Source organism: Sycon ciliatum, chromosome 13 (assembly GCF_964019385.1).
Source record: "Sycon ciliatum chromosome 13, ocSycCili1.1, whole genome shotgun sequence".
NCBI lineage: Eukaryota > Metazoa > Porifera > Calcarea > Leucosolenida > Sycettidae > Sycon > Sycon ciliatum.
Window position 1 is genome coordinate 24893035 of NC_088655.1, and position 16202 is coordinate 24909236.

Here is a 16202-nt window from a genome sequence, read left to right on the forward strand (position 1 = left end):
ACATCACCATGCCAACATTACCTCACCTGAGTAGTCTTCACATCACCATGCCAACATGACCTCACCTGAGTAGTCTTCACATCACCACCACATAGAGCCATGGCTACATCGAGGAAAGCAATGGCCATCATCTCCAAATATCACTCAATTGCATCGCTAAAATAGCCAAATTTAAAGGGCCATGGCGTGAACCATTTACGGGGTCTATTTCCCTGAACCATGCACTGCATGATAGTGGCCATGTCTCCACCCAGACCATGTCTCCACCCAGCCATGTCTCCACCCAGGCCATGTCTCCACCCAGGCCATGTACATGTCTCGTAAAAAGTGTCCCACGCTTTCTGGAAATAAACAAATTTCAATATTTTCACTTCACCACATTGCAGCATTTCCAATTTCCTACCCGACGACAGCAAGCGCCTCCTCAAGCGCCAAAACAAGGTGCCGCTCCAGACGCCACCACGCCAAACACTGCAGCGTGGTCACCTCTACCAAGTCTGACAAGAAATATGAACTGACAACCCTTGTCACTCGGAACAACAAGCACTTCCCTCCCTGGCAGGAAAGCTCTGATCTGAAGTGCAAAACATATTGAACAAACCTCGATTTGATCAATCGAAGATGGCATATTTGCGTCCTGAAACTGGCCGTGCCCGACCACTGCGTGACATAGCAGGTCGACAGATTTCATCGAGTTGATCGACAATCAAGATCAGAATCAAAATCTGGATGATCAGGTTGATCAGCAACATGATTTTTACGATGCTATGATTTATCGCTCTCTTAAGCGGGATTCACAGAAGCTTTTTTGCGATGCGACACGCGATGCGACAGACGCGAAACCGGGAAAACCCCAAATCGCAGCCATGTCGCACCCCACGCAACTGCCGCAACTGGGCCATCAAAGGCAATCGCAGAATTAAGCGATTTGGCGTACGATTTTGACCTTTTTGTACAGCAAAGTTGTACAAAGGTTCAAGAGTTGTGTTGATTCTTCACAAAATGTGTTATTTTGCCCGTACGAGAGGCTCAAGGCTTGTCCAAAAAAAAAAAGAGTTGCCTATAAATTTGTACAAGTTGTATCAAACCGCGCAAATATCATGGTGACGTAGCCCAATCAGCAAGATGTTGTCGCATCACTGACTTCTTCGCATCGCACGCGTCCGTCGCAGATCGCGTCGCATCGCGTGTCGCATCGCAAAAAAGCTTCTGTGAATCCCGCTTCAGGCTGCGTTTACACGGAGACGAAACGAAACGGAACGAAACGGAACGAAAACGGGCTGGCCTCGAATCGTTTTCAAACCGTTTACACGAGAATGGCAAATCGTTTTGAACCGTTTACACGAAAACGGAAAACTGGCGATCAGGCTGGAGTTAGCACGTGCTGGCTTGGCGCAAGGGCGGGAAGTAACAACTTAGTTGGAGTTGATACGTGCTGGTGGTCGCAAAGGTCAGGTATTTCCCGCAAAATATAGTCCCGTGCTGAATGGTTTCCATGACCGTGCTCCGTTTCCAATCGTTTTCACTGTTTTCAATGTTTACACGAGAACGAAAACGTTTTGAAAACGTTTCAAAACATTTTTGAAGTGCGTTTCCATTTCGTTCCTTTTTAGGTATCGTTTTCGGGCGTTGTCGTGTAAACGATAGTAGTAAACGCAACGATTTCGTTCCGTTTAGGTCGTACTTCGTTGTCGTGTAAACGCAAATCGTTTTCAATCGTTGTCGTGTAAACGCAGCCTTAGTATTGACTCCCATTGATTTTCGCTATACCTAAGCAGTCAAATATCCCTGCATGTTTCACTCCTTAGGGCTATATTGACTACTTATATTTGACTGCTTTTTGGTGGCGCAGTTGAACGGTGCCTAGAACATGGCCGCTGTACTTTGCCGGGTTGTGCAACAATCGTAGATTCCTCTAGGACCCGCAGGGTTCGACGTGGAACCGGGGTTACACGAGGAGTGAAGGCGAAGAATGTGACAGTGTGTTTGGTCTCAAATCGCTCTAGTGTTCCATTAATTCCCAGCGGTTTAAAGATAAAAATGCAAATGCACGCCTTGATTGGACCTAGCACTTCTTGCTTTCTTTGGCCTCTTCTGAGCGACCAAAATGATAGTGCAATCAAGAGTAATGACAGTGAGGGGTGGGTGACACCAGCACAACGGGCGGGAACACACTGTCACATTCTTCGCCTTCACTCCTCGTGTAACCTCGATTCCACATCGGACCCTGCGGGTCCTAGCGGAATCTACGATTATACTTGGGAGATTCAGCTTCGAATGTGACAGTGTGACTTTTAAAGTGATCCACCACCTCAACCAAGGGCGTAGTCAAGCGTTATGCGCGAAGGAGAATCGCGGATGTGGAGTGAAGGAACTGGCATCTCGCAGAGTGCCTGACACACAGTAGAAACGTAACAGGACACACTATATGTACATGTGCCCTTCGAGTCGGAGAAATGAAGGGAGAAAAGGATGACAGTCAATTAACAATGGCTAGCACAGGACACACAACACAATACTGCGACACCATGGCAAGGCTGTGTCGAAATACTGAATGTATTCCTTGAGACAGGAATGTGGACAAAGAAGTTTGTCCCTTGCAAACCAAGGAACCAGGAAGTCTTAGATCTGGAACCCTAGACATTTTTCTTGCTTGCGGAGGCAAGGTCGAACACAGCATGTACCTTGGGAGTTGATGGCTGTTGAATACGGACTGACTGCGAAGCTCCGAGATGAACGAGGATTGGGGTCCCCAAGGCTGCAGAACCTCCAGAACATTGACGACACTCCATGTGCTGGCAGGCCAGCAGTAATAGACATCGGGCATCAAATGGGTGGTCGCTACATCAGCATGACCAATGCTCCAAGAGGCCCAGGACACGTAGCTGGAGTGTCAACAAGAGAGTAGAAAGAAGCCTTGGTACCTGGTCTATACTGCCTCCCATCAAATACCTATGTCGTAAGGTATTTGATGATTCCTGGTTTAGTGTTATTTGTTGTGCACGTTTCTTTACGCAGTACATGCAGTTACAGGTGCTAGAAGCTGTCTATATTCGTACACGTCACCCTGTTCTGTGTACTGAAGTTTTTTTAAAGTTTTTTTTACTAAGTACAGTGTACACAACCTACTCGGCAGAAGGGGAGAAGACAACAGAGTATACAATAACAAAACAGCAGGGAGAATATCTTTGATATTTTTGACCCACCCAAGTTGGGTGGTGTGCTGCTTTGCTGCTTCGAATTGTAGTTAGACCGCTTTGTCAAATCGCCTACTGGTCTCGTCATCGTCCAGTGACAATCGACATTCTTTGTTCCGTTGGGCAAAATTTTAACATATAGATTGAGAAGAGGAAGGGTTATATCAAATGCATGCTTTAGAAATCAGCCATACCATTCTTTACTATGTTATAGAAACTCTGGAAGGAATGCCTGTTTTGATTTCCACTATAAATAAAGTATACAACAACAAATGAAACCAGCGGGTTCGAAGCAGGTGTTGGCAAAGATGGTACGGACACGAGACACAAAGCAATGACTATTTTGAGTGGTTCTAATGTCAGTGGGGAGAGAATTCCAGGTGGCAGCGGTAACAAAGAGGAAGGTGGCACGCGAGTAGCTGTTTGCCCTGGCAGGCGGTACAAGTTGGAGAGGGCGCCGCGCGCTGGTGGAGAGACTATAGCCCAGCTCCATAAGGGCAGTGGTCTGGTGGTGGACCAGGTGATGGAGCTCCCGGAGGCACTGGATGTGTCGCCGCCATGCCAGGCTGGGCCATTGCAGGTGCGCGAACAGAGATGCCTTCGGTTCAGTAGCGGAGGGAAACACACCGTACTGTCTCAAGACGACTCGTGCCAATCTGGCCTGCAGACGCTTAAGCACCGCTGCTTGGGATGCGGACAGTTGGAACTGCCACAGTGGCGAGGCGTATTCAATGGTGGGTCGGACAAAACCAGTATAAAGCCGGTTTGTAACTTCCGGCGTTAGGCGGCTCGACATGTGGGCAAGTAGTACCACGCGTTGGCGAAATTTGGTGGTGATTGTTTCGATGTGGCACTGGAAGTTGAGGTGGCTATCAATTTGCGCGCCAAGATGTCGGTGCGTGTCGACCGCGCGCACTTCTTCCTGGTTCATTCGCAGGTGCCCGATGTTTGGAGGGTTCGGTCTGTTGGTACGTAGGGAGAACGTCATTTGGAAGGACTTCGTGGGGTTAAAGCGTCCACCTCTGCTTGGGGGGGGGGGGGGGAGGAGCTTCAAGATGGAAATAGTTCTGAACTGTTAGAGGGAGTCTGTGGCCCAAAGCCACTGGCTTCGGCGAAGATGGTAGTGGACGTTCGCTTTGAAGGATTGTAGGCCCTTAGGAGATGGTGGTTTGGTGAAGAGGGAGTATGGCAGCGCGTTCCAGGTGTTGATGATGTTGTATGGAAAGGAGCGTCTTAGGTAGTTGGGAGCGCCTGGAGGGAGAACATTTTCCAGTTGGAAGGGGTGTGAAGCAGACTGTTGGCATTGTCTCCGGGTTACAGGTGCGGCATGGTGGACAAGGAGAGGAGGGACCATGGATCTCAGCAGAGGAGGACCCGGTTGGCCCAGTAGCTTGTAGACGAAAGTCAGCGCTGCCACTGTCCGTCGGGCCTCGAGGCTCTGTAGCAAGATGTTGGGTCCCAGGATGTGGAAGGCACGCCTCTGCACTCGGTTAAGGTGATCAAGGTTGGTGGGAGCTGCTACCATCCAGACAAGGGGAGCGTACTCGAGCAGGGGCCGGACGAAGCCGTGAAACAAGGCCAGCATGCCACGACAGTCCAGAACGCGAGCAGCTCTACGTAGGAGGCCAATACGTGAATTTGCCCTGGCAGCAACTCACCGGAGATGCATGGAAAAGGATAGCTTGGAGTCAACCATAACTCCGAGGAGCTTGAGGTGTGGCTGTTGTGGGATGACCTCCCAGTGATGGAGAGTTACTCTTAACTCGTATCCATAATGTCTTTTCCTTTCAAAGCTCAGGGTCTAACTTACGTATGTACAAAGCTTCCAACACGGCAAGATGTAACAAAGACCTACCACGCGACAAAACAGAGAATACATCATCGGAATACCACTCACGACAACTAGCACTGCCCGACAGGTGACACTTGATTGCCGAGGTACCGTTTCCCTGACCCGACGACTTGGCCGTTGTCACCTCTGATCCTGCCGCTTGCGAATCTCTCCCATTACGCCCTGCGTCCCTGCAATTCCGATTGCCTCGGTCGAGATCAAGTGTCACCTGTCGGGCAGTGCTAGTTGTCGCGAGTGGTATTCCGATGATGTATCCTCTCTTTTGTCGCGTGGTAGGTCTTTGTTACATCTTGCCGTGTTGGAAGCTTTGTACATACGTAAGTTAGACCCTGAGCTTTGTGTTCAGAAGGAGAATGTGTTTTCTTTGCAGTTGTTTGGTACTGTTCGTCGTGAAGGTGCGAAATAGATCCCTTGATCTCTTGATATTTCTCTTTTTTTCTTGTCACTACATTTTTGTCACTTATTGGATTTGCATGCTGTTTTCTTGATTCTTCACATCTATTTTTTCGTGTCACTTCTACACATAATTGGAGTGATATATTTCTGAACTTCTTTTCCTTATAGTTGTAGTCTTTTAGCTTATTTCCATCATTCCCTGTAGTATTTTGACAAGAAGGGAACGAAAGCGTTCAATACTTTGACACATGTCCTAATAGGCTGGTGGTGACTCTTGCGTAGATGCATGCGTAGATAATACATTTTTTGTAATAATAATAATCTCTATCCCTCAAACCAGTTAAAATAATAATATATGATTTTGAATAACATAAAAAATCCTTAAAAACTCCATGAACTCGTTGTTGTCTGGCCATGTCGGCATCTATTATACTCCTAATTGCACTAATAAAATTGCTTTCTCCACGCCGACTCTTTAAATAATAATAATAATAATAATAATTCAAAGGATCTGTCGGGGAAGTGAACTGCCTGAAAAGAGAAAAAACGCCAGACCCACCAGGACGATTTGAATTTGAAGTTCTCCCAATCCTTTCCAAATAATAATAATAATAATATTTAAAAAGCTTACGTGGAGATAAAAATGTAATCAACGCAATAAATAGAGTAAGCTGCGCACTCAGTACAAACACCATTAGCAAAACTCGTTTTCATGTAAATAAAGAAGAATAATATTACTTGCATTGTGCGTATATATATTGAGTTTAGAGCGTTTGGAGAGCGAGTGACGCCGCTCGGTCATGGCCGTCAGCTTCGGCTGGCCCATGGGTAATGTCTTCTTCGCCAGGAAAAAGGCAAGCTTGCGGAAGTATTTTGAGTAGCGGAGCGAAAGGCGAGGGCTTGTTTCGCATTGGTACGTTCAACGTTCGTGGACTAACTTCAAATTCCAAAAAATCAACTTATTTCAGACCTCAATAAATACAGAGTTGGACTCTGCTGTCTTCAGGAGACTAAAATCTCCGAAGGATACGATGGAAATATTGACAACTACCGTCTACTGTGTCTCTCGTCGTCGTGTCGACATTATGGACTCGGATTCGTGGTGGAAAAGCAGTTACTGCACAAAATATATAGATATTGGCAGGTGTCGGACCGTATCGCCGTGCTACAGTTATGGCTCTCCGGGAGAACGCTGTGCTCATTTGTAAATGTCTACGCCCCGACGTCAGCACGCATTGCAGCAGACCATTCATGCGTAGACGAATTCTACAACAGCTTGCTGGACACAATTCAAAAACTAAGGTCTTCATCCCTGCTGTTCCTGATGGGAGACTTCAACGCGAAACTTGGGAAACGACCACCCAGTGACTGCTACTCCATATCCTATGCTGGTTCACACTCAAGGGGCCATCGCAACTACAGCGGCCAGACTTTGGCTGATTTCGCGTCCAGCAATTACCTATTTGCCTGTCACACGGCGTTTCAGCACGGTGCAGAACATATCACCACATGGACAGGCTGGCGCCACAACCCTAGTGGAGGTCCACCTTTACCCATTTACAACCAAATAGATTATATCCTTTGCCGTCACAGTGAAAGGTTTGTGGTGACGAATGCCAGATCATACCCTGGGACAAGCTTAGAAAGCGATCACCGTCTTGTGCTGGCAAACCTCAACGTGACAAAGCTGTACAAGAAGCTCAGGAAGCCCCACGTATCCATATCCAGCAACACAAAATTCAATATATCGGAATTTAGTGACCTGTCCAAGAAAGCAAAGTACAGAGAGGCTATCAACGAACATCTACAGGACCTCGGCAGAGAGCAGGAAGGTGTAAGTGCGGAGCAACATCTGCAGTATATTGTGAACGCTATGAGTGAGGCAGCAAACACATCAGTGGGCCGCGTCCCTAAAACAAACAAGACGCATAGAAATGGCTTCAGCGAGGAAATTGAAAAGCTGGCAGCAGAGAAACGCAAATTGCGTCTCGACATGACGGTGTGTAGAGATGGAACGAAGGTAAAAGAAATGAAAACGCGACGCAACAGGCTGGCACAGCAAATTCGCCGGGAATGCCTCAAGTTAGCATCGACTCGACTGGACGAACGTGTAGCTGAAATAGACCAAATGAAAGACGACGCGAAAATGTTCAAAGCAACACGACTACTGCGCCGACAGCAGCAGTCACCAGTTGTGGTGGAGGACTCTGATGGCAAACTCATTGCACAACCTAGTGAATCAGTCGAAGCATTTTAATGCAAAAGGCAACACTTCCGTGCTATATTCTGTGATCCTGCTCTGGAGTCATCTAGGCTCTTACGGACAGAGGAAGACCTTAAAAACCCTATAAAGCAGACAGAGGTACATGCCGCAGCTAAGCGCTTGAATAATGGTCGAGCTTCGGGACCAGATGGGATACCTGCTGAACTTATCAAGTATGGAACACCAGCACTGTTCTCAAACATTGCCACTACATTCAACAATTATGCCAGAGACAAATCACTCAAGCTAGGCGATGGGCTACTGATCCCGATACCAAAGCCGGGAAAGAAAAGAGGTCCTCCTGGAAATGTAAGGCCAGTTACCCTGTTGAACACCCTACGTAAACTTCTTTCATTGGTCATCCTGACGCGGATCAAGCCAGCTATCAACGGGTACTTGTCACTGAACCAGAGCGGGTTCCGGTCAGGGAGAAGCACTGGAGACGTGGTATACAGCTATCGGTGGTTATCAGCAAGATGCCAACGGGTTGCGTCGGAGATCTCAACCTTAGGCATTGATTTGTCAAAGGCATTTACCACTATATCAAGGGTCAGGCTGATCGATATACTGTCATCAGTCATTGATCATAATGAGCTACACATCATCCGATGCCTTCTGACAGACACCACAATAAAAGTAAAGCTGAATAACATTCTCAGCCAACCATTAGTCACACATAATGGAACCCCACAAGGTGATTCTCCATCGCCGGTCCTGTTTACTGTCTACCTCGAGGCTGCATTGAGGTTGATTCGAGAGCGACTCTCACCGCGACCAGCATTGGATATTCAGCTTCAATTGCCTAATTAAACAGCGTATGCGGATGACGTAGACTTCATCAGCACCAGCCTACAATATTTGCACGACAATCAACCCATACTATCATCCTCGTTAGCGGAATACAATTTAAAAAATGAATGAAGCCAAAACCGAATATACTACAATTAAAAGAGAAAAGGACAGAGTAGACGAGCGATGGCGGAACACGGTCAAAACTAGGATCGATGCTTGGAGTGGAGGAAGATATCAGTCGGAGAAAACGTCTAGCAACATGTGCCTTGCATCAGCTGTGGGTGATATGGCTGAGAGGTAACCATGCCCTTGAACCCCTTCGAATCAGGTTATACAGCAGGTTTTTTCTTCCAATACTTCTTTATAACTGCGGAACATGGAGCCTGACAGAGACTCAAGAAAAGAAACTTGACTCGTTCCACCGCCAGCAGTTACGAGCAGTCATAGGGGTCAAATATCCCCGTATAATACGCAATGAAGCACTGTACAAGCGCACTGGCTCCAAGCCACTCAGCAGAATCATCCAGTCTGCTAGGTGGAGAATGCTTGGCCACATGCTTCGACTAAACACCTCATCCCCGGTCCAGCAGGCTATGTCAGCATACTTTCAGGCAGGAAGCTCAGGGTTCCGAGGCCGCCCGAGAACAACCCTCCCGCGAACTATCAACAACGACCTGAAAAATTCCAGATCCACAAACTCCCTCACATCACACGAGGATCTAGTTGTACTGAGGCAGCTCGCCTAGGATCGTCGAAAGTGGAAGGAACTAATGTGTGCTGTGTGTAGTGGCTGAAGTTATACAATTACACTAGATACTCTTAACAATAATATCGGATACAATTACACTAGATACTCTAGATACTCTAACAATTTTATCACTAATTATGATAATAATTACCACATCAAATGCTGCAGAGACCTATCCAGAATCGGCAATATGCTGGCCCTGGTCTGGAGATCTGCAACTGCAATCGGTTTCTACTTTGCAATATTAACGGATTAGTCCCCTTTGTCGATTGATGGATCAATCGGAACCAACGCATTCGTCAGTCCGATTAGTAACTTCGGCTCTGCTCTGTTTTGTTTTGAACTGCATACGTATGTTTAACTCATTGTATTTCTTTGTATTCTGTATCTCGTTAGCGTTATCTTTTCCTCTAGCCCTCTCGCTTAGGATGAGCTTTCTTTTTTTATGGCAGCTTAAGCGAAGGCTATATACCTGCTTCATGCAGGTTGATGCCAACGCGAACAAGCAAATTAATAATAATAATAACTAGAGCTAATGTTCATTTGCCAGTAATCCTCTGATGAGATGGCGACGAAAACGTTTAGGAACAAGCTTCTTTATTTACATGAAAACGAGTTTTGCTAATGGTGTTTGTACTGAGTGCGCAGCTTACTCTATTTATTGCGTTGAATAATAATGTAAATAATCGACGCGGAGAAAACAATTTTATAATAGCTATAAAGAGAACAAATTCTGCTGTCACCGCCACACTACAACAAAGTCATGAAGGTTTACCAAAATCGATTTTCTTGTCACAATCATCAGTGGAAATTAGTTCCTCACCCCTGTTGCACTTAGCTCTCACTTTACTTCTATTGTCTCACCTTCCCTCATTCTATTTTTAGCACTTTGTTTTGTTCTCGTAACACATTATTGAATGTATATAAATTATTGATTTAGCATGGTTATTCTTCAGTCACGGCTTTCCACTGATGATTGTGACAAGAAAATCGATTTTGGTAAACCTTCATGACTTTGTTGTAGTGTGGCGATGACAGCAGAATTTGTTCTCTTTATAGCTATTATTGAATAATAATATTAATAATATTATTGTACTGTCGACACAGCTCTGACGACGATATACTGGGCGAATGCCGCGGGGCCTCCCAGCGTGTCAGCGGCAGTGGGTGATGGGCAGATAACAAGGTAGCTTGCGGACAACATCGGTGGCATGAAGCCTAGTGACTGCCAAGCGTCTTGGCGCGACGGGCGAGCAGTACAGTGTCGTGCCCCAGGGGCTGCTGTGGCTGTCGACGTCGGCGAGTCGTGAGGTGCGTTCGCAGGCCTTCATGCCGGCACTCGGACAACTGCAATACTAGTACACAGACTCTCACTAGCTACATAGTACTCTGATTCTGGCACGTTATTTCTGCATTGAATAGTGATTGATTTTCCGCGCCAAATTTCCGATGCTGCATGCATGTCCAATGCGCGTCAACAGTACTTCACACTTTTCTTTTTCCCGCGTTATCACCTCAGCTATGCCAGTTTTGTATGTGGAAACCCCCTATATAATAGCAGTTTGGTCTATATTTTTAATCATTCAACATCTACCTTCACTGATAAGCTATGTATTAGCGAAACAGCTGTCTGAAGGAGTTTATCAATATCGTCTACGGAAGTGTCCTCGCAATGGTGATGGTTGTGTGCAGGAGGGTCTAGTCGGCTGAAGAGCGCAGTTTAATGGTGGAGGTGACTCAACATTTTCTTCAATGGCCGAGAGCTCTGTCGCACCCTGTAATAATGATACGTGCGCCGTTAGCGTCAGAGCAAGAAGAGGGACAAGACGAGTCAAGGGACAATCCGGAGGACGCAATACCATATGACCAACTGTTTGTTTCTACCAGCGTTATTGTACCGTCGACACAGCTCTGACGACGATATACTGGGCGAATGCCGCGGGGCCTCCCAGCGTGTCAGCGGCAGTGGGTGATGGGCAGATAACAAGGTAGCTTGCGGACAACATCGGTGGCATGAAGCCTAGTGACTGCCAAGCGTCTTGGCCCGACGGGCGAGCAGTACAGTGTCATGCCCCAGGGGCTGCTGTGGCTGTCGACGTCGGCGAGTCGTGAGGTGCGTCCGCAGGCCTTCATGCCGGCACTCGGACAACTGCAATACTAGTACACAGACTCTCACTAGCTACATAGTACTCTGATTCTGGCACGTTATTTCTGCATTGAATAGTGATTGATTTCCGCGCCGAATTTCCGACGCTGCATGCATGTCCAATGCGCGTCAACAGTACTTCACACTTTTCTTTTTCCCGCGTTATCACCTCAGCTATGCCAGTTTTGTATGTGGAAACCCCCTATATAATAGCAGTTCGATCTATAGTTTTAATCATTCAACATCTACCTTCACTGATGAGCTATGTATTAGCGAAACAGCAGTCTGAAGGAGTTTATCAATATCGTCTACGGAAGTGTCCTCGCAATGGTGATGGTTGTGTGCAGGAGGGTCTAGTGGGCTAAAGAGCGCAGTTTAATGGTGGAGGTGACTCAACAATAATAATAATATTAATAATAATAGCACCTTTCGCGTAGTAGAGCACTAAATAAAGAAATTCAGTGTTTTTCCCGCTTCTGTCTTGTGAGCATCATCAGCCAGGTGTAGTAGCTGCTGATACTGATTTCTCCTCGGGTTTCGAGCTGCACAGTTTCTTCCAGTCTGTCTTGTCTGCTGCTTGTTGTCGGCACCTGGAAAGGTCTTCCATGGTCTTCATTGGCACACTCAGCTTATTCAGCTGAGCGACCAGACTTGTGGCCAGTGTCAACCTTGGCCGTCCACGAGGTGCTTTGTTGCCTTGTCAAAATAGCCGCTCATGGCTACTTGCGGTGGCGTGTCCGCGTCCATCCGTAGCACATGACAGGTCATTCGTAGTCGCCTGCATGCAACTGTGTCTGATATAGGGTTGCTCTTGGTTCTGCGGTATAGGTCGTCGTTTGAGATTGTGTCTGGGTATCGTATTCCAAGTAGTGATCGCATTTGACGCCAGTGGAATGCGTCTGCCTTGGCCATTGCTGTTGACGATAATCCCCAGGTCTCGCAATTGTACAGGAATGTCGGCAGTACGATAGCGTTGTACAGGCGTAAGCGTGTCTTCTCCGCTACTTTATCTCTACGCAGCCACAGGGCGTACAGCTGGCCAAACACGCGAGAGGCAAGTTCCATCCTGCGCCGAACATCCTCTTCCTCCCCCATCAAGGAGCCAAGCTGCCTAGATGTCCGCCAGCTCTCGGATTCAGGTGACACACGGATCCACTCTGTTTTATCTGGATTTACTTTTAATGACCAATCGTGCAGTGTGTCTGCTATTACAGGCAGAGCATTCTCAAGCCACAGCCTGCAGGTTGAATAATAGGAGATGTCATCTGCATAGCCCGTCTCTGGTGGTAGACTTGCGTCGCTGGCAGAGCGGGGCGCGAGACGAGTTCTGCATTCCTGTAGTGCAGCCTCCAGATAGCAGATAAAGAGAACTGGGCTGAGACTGTCGCCTTGTGGTGTTCCGATAGTGCTCTCAAACGGTTCAGCTGTGGCACTTGCAACCTTAACAGTGATAGTTGTGTTGTGGAGTAGGTGGTGGATGAGACATGTGCAATCTGGATTGGTGATTGCAGACATCACGTCCAGTAGCTTCAGGCGGTTAATCGTATCGAACGCCTTGGACATGTCCAGGCCTAGAATGTGAAATTGCTGTCGGTAACGAATGGCTCTTGCAGCGATCCACCGCTGGGTCCATACCACGTCCGCTCTACTACGGCCTGGGCGGAAGCCGGACTGTGTAGTACCAAGATGACGAGAGAGTGCCCCGGATTCCGGGATGCGCCGAAGCACAATGATCGATATCACTTTGCGGATAGAGTTTAATAAAGTGATGGGCCGCAGACTGGTTACAGGACCCTTGGGCTTGTTAGGCTTAGCGAGAGGTATGAGTATTCCTGGTCCAATAGGTCGATAAATTGGCACCCTGCGAGAGCGCAGCGTTGACGAAATTTGCTATGACGGCGCTAGCACCTCGGATCCATATTTCAGGAGCTCTGCTGGGATTTTATCCGGACCACAGGCCTTCCCGTTTCGCAGGCGCTTGAGGGCAGTGGTGACTTCAGATTCGGAGATGGAAGTGGCGAGGGAGTGTGGTGATGGCGGTGGTATTTCACCTGCTGTTTTGGCACTGAATTGTGAGGAGAAGTGATCTCGAACTCGACTGGCCTTGTCTGTGGCATGAGCAAGAATACATCCATCAGCTCGCTCGACAATCAATGGTGATCGTTGTCCACTACCACTCTTTAGCTGCGCTGCTGCAGTAAACATCTGAGCAGATGTAGGTGCCTTTTCAACCCGCTCTGCAATTCTATCCAGGCGTTCCATGGCATCGCTGCGCTGAATATTTCTGATCTGGTGCATGATGCAGTTCCGCTCCCTCTTTAGCTCTTCTGGATCGTGATGGCCTGATTGGTGAAGTAATCTGATTTCCCGTTGGCGCCGTGAGAGGGTTTCAACCTCTGGATTAGGTACACAAGCCCTGCGTGAACCGCTTCTGTGCATGCGTCCAAGAGTACTCTCTGCCACGTCGATGACCGCTTGCGCTGTTGGGTCCCAGGTACTGATCACGGAGCCACTGTCAGATGACCCACAAAATGCAGGTTGTTCACGCAGTTTCTGGCAGAGGCTGGACTCATATTCCTTACGGTCGTCAGCGTTTTCTAGTGTCTGGATTGCGATGGGAGCAGCGGTCTTGCCTGCTGCGGCAATGTGTACACGGTATAGACCAGTCAGTTCCATGTCCGCAATGACTATTTTATGATCGCTGAATGTCTTGGTTCTAGCATACGAACGAGCTCTCACAACTAGTGGCGTGTAGCGCTTTGGGATCACGATGTAGTCAATCATGTTGTGGATCATTTTCCTGAGGCCATCAGGGGATGCCATGCATCCAGTCCATGTGGTTCTATAGCGCATTGAGTAGCGGAAGAGCGTATTAGCCAACACCAGATGATGCATGTTAGCCCACTCTACCAGCGCTTGACTATTGTCATTTCTTACACCTTTGCCATATTGACCCACACACGCTGCTTCACCTGCTCCGACTTTGCTGTTAAAATCACCAAGCCCAATCACGAGTGTTCTTCCACTGCACTTGCTCCAGGCTGTGGACAAGGCGTCATAGAACCTTTCACGAACCTCACGATTACTCTGCGCTGCTGGGTTTGTGGGGCCATAATGCCACAACGAAACGAACAGGCAAGGTATTGCCCTTGCCTTGCGGAATGGAGAGGTCGACAGTTCCGACTCGGTCGGAATTTTTTTGAATGTTGATACAAATTTGTTGAGCATGTTCAATATGATAAATCCACTACCTCCATGTCTGCCCTCTGCTTGACCGAAGCTGACAAACCGATGCAAATCACCGAGAGGCTTATCGACGGTCGTTGTCATCTTGAGCTCCTTAAGTCCGGAGAAATCAATACGATAGGCGTCCATGTCATGAGCTAGTTGCTGTTGCTTCGACGCAGAACAAAGTCCGCGCACGTTGAACGTGGCGAAACGAAACCCCCAAGGTATCATTTTTCAGAAGATTTATTGAAAGTTATTGAAACGTTAGATGTCACAAGCTTTGACAGTCAGATAAGAAGGAGAAAAAAGAGAAGGAGAGAGAAAGAAAAGAAAGCTAGGCTGTCAGCCTAACACCGAGGTTATGGATATTGCTCTAATAATTTTAAAAAAACTTGAAGCGGTATACATAATATTATAGTTGATGTAGTTGGGTCATGACGGAAGTAGAGGTGGAGCTACGGGAGAGATGAACTGATTATTCCCAGGGTGAGGGTGACATCGGTTGGACGAGTATGGCGATCACGAAGACAGTTGAACATGATTTTCAAAGGTAACTAAAACTCTTTTTGCAAAAGAAGTCCACTAATGAATACTGAGAAGAAGTAATGTTTTCTCTTTTCCGTGTTGATCTCTCGCATGCAGGGACACCTTGGTATGGCGATACTCATGTAACATTAATTTTTGTTGTACGTACTTTGAAGTATGGCCACTTGCAAGTACCGGTACGAAAAAAGCACAATTTCCGAGCTCCATAAGTACAACAAAGTGAATATCTATACCCGCGTGCCAAGCATAATATGAGGATTTTGCGAGCATAATGCGAGAATCCATGAAAGCATAATTCCATGATTTCGCGAGCATAATCCGCCGGAGCCTAGTGAGCATGTGCCTGATAGTGACCTGCAGCTTAGAGTGTGTGTTGGGAAGTTTGATTTCTTGTTTGATTTCCTGTTTGATTTCTTGTTTGATTTCTTGTTTGATTTCTTGTTTGATTTCTTGGCCAATCTCTTTTGGAGGGATACCACAGAAGGTCGAGAAAAAAGCAAAATGAACCTTTTTCACAATGCATGTTGAGCACACGTACACCATTTAACCTGCTGCACAGATTGGGGATTTGAAGGAGTTGAACTATGTCTTCATCTCACACCACATGCAACTGAGTTTTTCACGGTCTGCAGCAAGAACCTACTCAAGTAGCTATTGCAAAAAAACAGAAAACCAGGTACCACTCATTGGGGGGGGATTCAAAGAATAAGGAAAGTAAGCAAATACTTTTTTTTAATCCTAAATATTTTGACTGTAGCACTTCCATAACCAAATATGAGGAATGGTGTGTTTCTAGCTACGTGTGACCTCGCCCTTTTCCTGTCGACTTGAATTCTCACTTGACTGACTTACGACTGCCACCCAGAGCACACGAGAAGTCCATCGAACTTTCCACTGGGCAAACCTGCAAGAAAGCACCACTCTCTGCTCAATACACAGTGTTTCGGGGTATTCAACCTTCATCAGTTGAGCTTGAGTAGGCTGAGGACGATTGTGTCCAAAGAACACCACTTATTATAGTAGAAAGGAAAAAG

At 47.1% G+C, this 16202-nt stretch overlaps 3 protein-coding genes across 3 annotated transcripts; 1 reads left to right on the top strand and 2 right to left on the bottom strand.

Moving 5' to 3' along the window:
- Positions 1 to 6769: 6769 nt before the first annotated feature.
- On the top strand, positions 6770 to 7702 carry LOC135829312 (uncharacterized). The gene has a single exon (XM_065341716.1). It carries the CDS (start codon positions 6770 to 6772, stop codon positions 7700 to 7702), a length of 933 nt encoding a protein of 310 aa, XP_065197788.1.
- Positions 7703 to 8302: 600 nt separating this feature from the next.
- On the bottom strand, positions 8303 to 12957 carry LOC135829313 (uncharacterized). Its single transcript, XM_065341717.1, has 2 exons — positions 12118 to 12957; positions 8303 to 8323 (listed from the first exon to the last, which is right to left on the bottom strand). The coding sequence occupies exons 1-2, from the start codon at positions 12955 to 12957 to the stop codon at positions 8303 to 8305; spliced, it is 861 nt and encodes a 286-aa protein (XP_065197789.1).
- Positions 12958 to 13284: 327 nt separating this feature from the next.
- On the bottom strand, positions 13285 to 14853 carry LOC135829314 (craniofacial development protein 2-like). The gene has a single exon (XM_065341718.1). The coding sequence runs from the start codon at positions 14851 to 14853 to the stop codon at positions 13285 to 13287; it is 1569 nt and encodes a 522-aa protein (XP_065197790.1).
- Between the last annotated feature and the right edge of the window lie 1349 nt (positions 14854 to 16202).